Raw genomic sequence first — 2,774 nt, forward strand, 5'->3', positions numbered from 1 at the left:
GGCAGCCTCCCCCGTCTCCCCCGGCGCCACCCAGATGTGTCCTCCCTGCACGGACGAGGCCCGGGAGGACACGCCCCCGCAGAGCGCGGCTTCGGGGAGGCGGAGAGCCTCTGGGTCCCCAGCAGAGCAGAGCGAAGCCAGGGCGCCCCGGGGCCGGAGTGCTGGCCCCTGACCGCGTCCCGTCTCTTTGCCAGGCTCGAAGTGCACCTCGTGGGAGGCTTCAGCGACGACAGGCAGCTGTCACAGAAACTTACTCATCAACTCCTTAGTAAGTTCGCGCTCTCCCCTCCCCCTCTAACGTTGATGAAAACTCGCCCCCACTTTCCCTTAAGTCACAACGCTAGTCAGTGCACAGCCTCCCGGGGACAGCTGCTCGGAGCAGCCCCGACGGCTCGGCCTGGACTCGGCCGGGGGCGCCGAGCTGCGATCGCAGGGGCCGGTGGGACAGGGAGGAGACTTTCCTGGGGAGATCAGTCGACACAGTCCAGAATGGGAGACACTAGTGGTAAACGGAAAGGTGAATCAAACTGTGACCAGCCCTCTGGGCGGCGATGTCCATTTCAATCTGCAGAAAGTTAACACACCGATGATGCCAGTTTTTCCCTGTTAAATGAGTGAGGATTACAAACAAGGCCTCCGTCCGCGTTAACCGTGAGGCAGCGAGGCGGGCCTCTCCACATGGCACCCAACATCCGGTGTGTGACCTGTCAGCAAAGCAGCGTGGCATCGCGGCTTAAGTTGTGAAAGTTCCTATCCCTTGCCCTGGTAATTCCCCTTCTGGGAATCTGTTGTAAGAAAGTAATCGGCGGTGTGCACGGAGGTTTATGCCCACATATGGGCAGCAGAACGTTCTTTACATTAGGAAACAGTCTAACGTCCTCGAGTAAAGAAATTGTTAGTAGCCGTTGCAGAGTGCGGAGGAAGAGGTGTGAACTGCATGGGAAGACGTGCCCAGAAGGCCAGGACTCAGGGTCGTCTGTGTGGCGCGGGCTCAGCTGCACAGGGCGGGAGGAAAAGAAAGAAATACACAGACCGTCAACTGCTGGGACTGTGGGCACTGAAGCCCGTGTACTTGTTCCGTTAAAGACCCATGTACTTGCCTGTGTTTTCCACTTTTTTTTTTTTTTACAGTGATCAAGTTTTTTTAATGACTGAAAATAAGGGGAAAAGTTAAGAGTAAACGTTTTTAGAGTCTATTGTTCCCACAATCCCCTCAGAAGGGAGAGACAAAGGGACAGCCTTGATCACAGCTTCCTTTGTTTTTTAATGTTTTTTTAATTTATTTTTGAGAGAGCGAGCGAGCAAGCGTGAGCAGGGTAGGGTCAGAGAGAGAGGGAGACACAGAATCTGAAACAGGCTCCAGGCTCTGAGCTGTCAGCACAGAGCCCGACGCAGGGCTTGAACCCACGAACTGTGAGATCATGACCTGAACTGAAGTAGGACACTTAACTGACGGAGCCACCCAGGCGTGGTGGCTTTCTTTGGGCCAAGGCTAGGGACGTGCCTGTCACCTGGCAGGCAAGGCCCCTCGGTGGCAGTTCCCAGGAATCTGGGACGGGCCAGGTGGTGGTGGAAAGGGGCGGGGGACAGAGAGGGCCTGGCCCCATCCCGACTGCTCAGCAGGATTCCGACATCCACTTTGAAAATTCTCATTGCAGGTGAGTTTGACAGACAAGAAGAAGACATTCACTTAGTGACACTGTGTGTGACAGGTGAGTTCTGCTATCCTCCCAAAACCAAGCTGGCGCCCTCACCCTTAAAGTAAAACCTCACATGAGCCCCTCAGCCACGGGAGGCCCCACTCCGCCCTCTGGATCCAGTGGCCCTCCCGCCCCCCCACGCCCCAATCCGGGTCGGCCTCTGAGGACATCCTGATCCCCCCACTTCCATGCAGCCCCTCTTTCCTTCCTTGGGGTTTTCAGAAGCTTCCTCTGCTCCTGGGAAGAGGGGACCGGACCCAGGGAGCCGCGCCACCATGCGGGGCAGGTGGCTGAGCGCGGAGGGAGCCAGGAGGCGCCCACTCGGGACGGGCATTTGCTTCAGTGGAAACCCGATGGCCCTGGTGGGACCTGGCCGGGAACCAGGAACCCGGTCCCTTGTGTGTCCTGACCTTTCCTCCCGTCGCGGTGTGGGCTCCTACTTGGCCTCAGTTACAGAAAATGAAAGCAGCTGCTGAGTATTTTTAAAAGTCCGTTCTTAAAAACAATTTTGCTTTGTGCTGTTAGAATTAAATGACCGGGAAGAAAATGAAAAGCACTTTCCAATCATCTACGGCATCGGTAAGTAGTGCGTTTCCCGGAGCCCCCCGGGGGGGCAGGCAGCCTGCCTTCTCTGGCCTCTGCCCACAAAACAGGGATGTCCTAGACCACAGGGGTCGGATGAGGTGGCGGAGGTGAAGCAGGGCGGGGCCTGGGCAGGGGCGGCGCCTGCTGGGGGCTGGCGGAGGACAGGGGTCCCGCTAAGGAAAGCGTCGCGCCCACAGGCCGAGGAGAAGCCAGAGCTCTCCCGCCACGGCCCCGGGCGGGTCGGAGCCCGTGCAGTGTCCTGCTCCATCTGTGACGTCCGAGCGGGGCGCGCGGGGCTTTACCTTCCGTTCCCTGTACACACGACCCCAGGCCGCACATCTGCCCCCAGTGCGGCCACGGCGCTGCCCAGGGGGGTCGCCCCGCGCCAGCGCGAAGAGTGGCTCTTCCCATGGAAGGAAGTGTCCCCCCGGTCCAGCCCAGGCCCCGGGGTTGGCTGAAAGGCGGCCTTTTCTGTTCCCACGACTGCGG

At 58.9% G+C, this 2,774-nt stretch overlaps 2 protein-coding genes across 3 annotated transcripts in view; one reads left to right on the forward strand and one right to left on the reverse strand.

The window, feature by feature from the left end:
* The window catches only part of NTAN1 (N-terminal asparagine amidase), a 9,759-nt gene that overhangs the window by 4,796 nt on the left and 2,189 nt on the right, over nucleotides 1-2,774 (forward strand). For both annotated transcript variants that reach the window (XM_077773152.1, XM_077773151.1), the window contains 3 exons: nucleotides 195-268; nucleotides 1,659-1,712; nucleotides 2,226-2,279. In XM_077773152.1, the coding sequence (XP_077629278.1) occupies nucleotides 195-268; nucleotides 1,659-1,712; nucleotides 2,226-2,279 (182 nt within the window). The remainder of the gene's footprint in view (nucleotides 1-194; nucleotides 269-1,658; nucleotides 1,713-2,225; nucleotides 2,280-2,774) is intronic.
* The window catches only part of PDXDC1 (pyridoxal dependent decarboxylase domain containing 1), a 51,394-nt gene continuing 49,441 nt past the window's right edge, over nucleotides 822-2,774 (reverse strand). The window contains exon 23 of the mRNA XM_077773150.1: nucleotides 822-995. Within this exon, the coding sequence (XP_077629276.1) occupies nucleotides 967-995 (29 nt within the window). The 3' untranslated portion in view covers nucleotides 822-966. The remainder of the gene's footprint in view (nucleotides 996-2,774) is intronic.

Source organism: Crocuta crocuta, unplaced genomic scaffold (genome assembly GCF_008692635.1).
Source record: "Crocuta crocuta isolate KB4526 unplaced genomic scaffold, BGI_CrCroc_1.0 scaffold16, whole genome shotgun sequence".
Taxonomy (NCBI): Eukaryota; Metazoa; Chordata; class Mammalia; order Carnivora; family Hyaenidae; genus Crocuta; species Crocuta crocuta.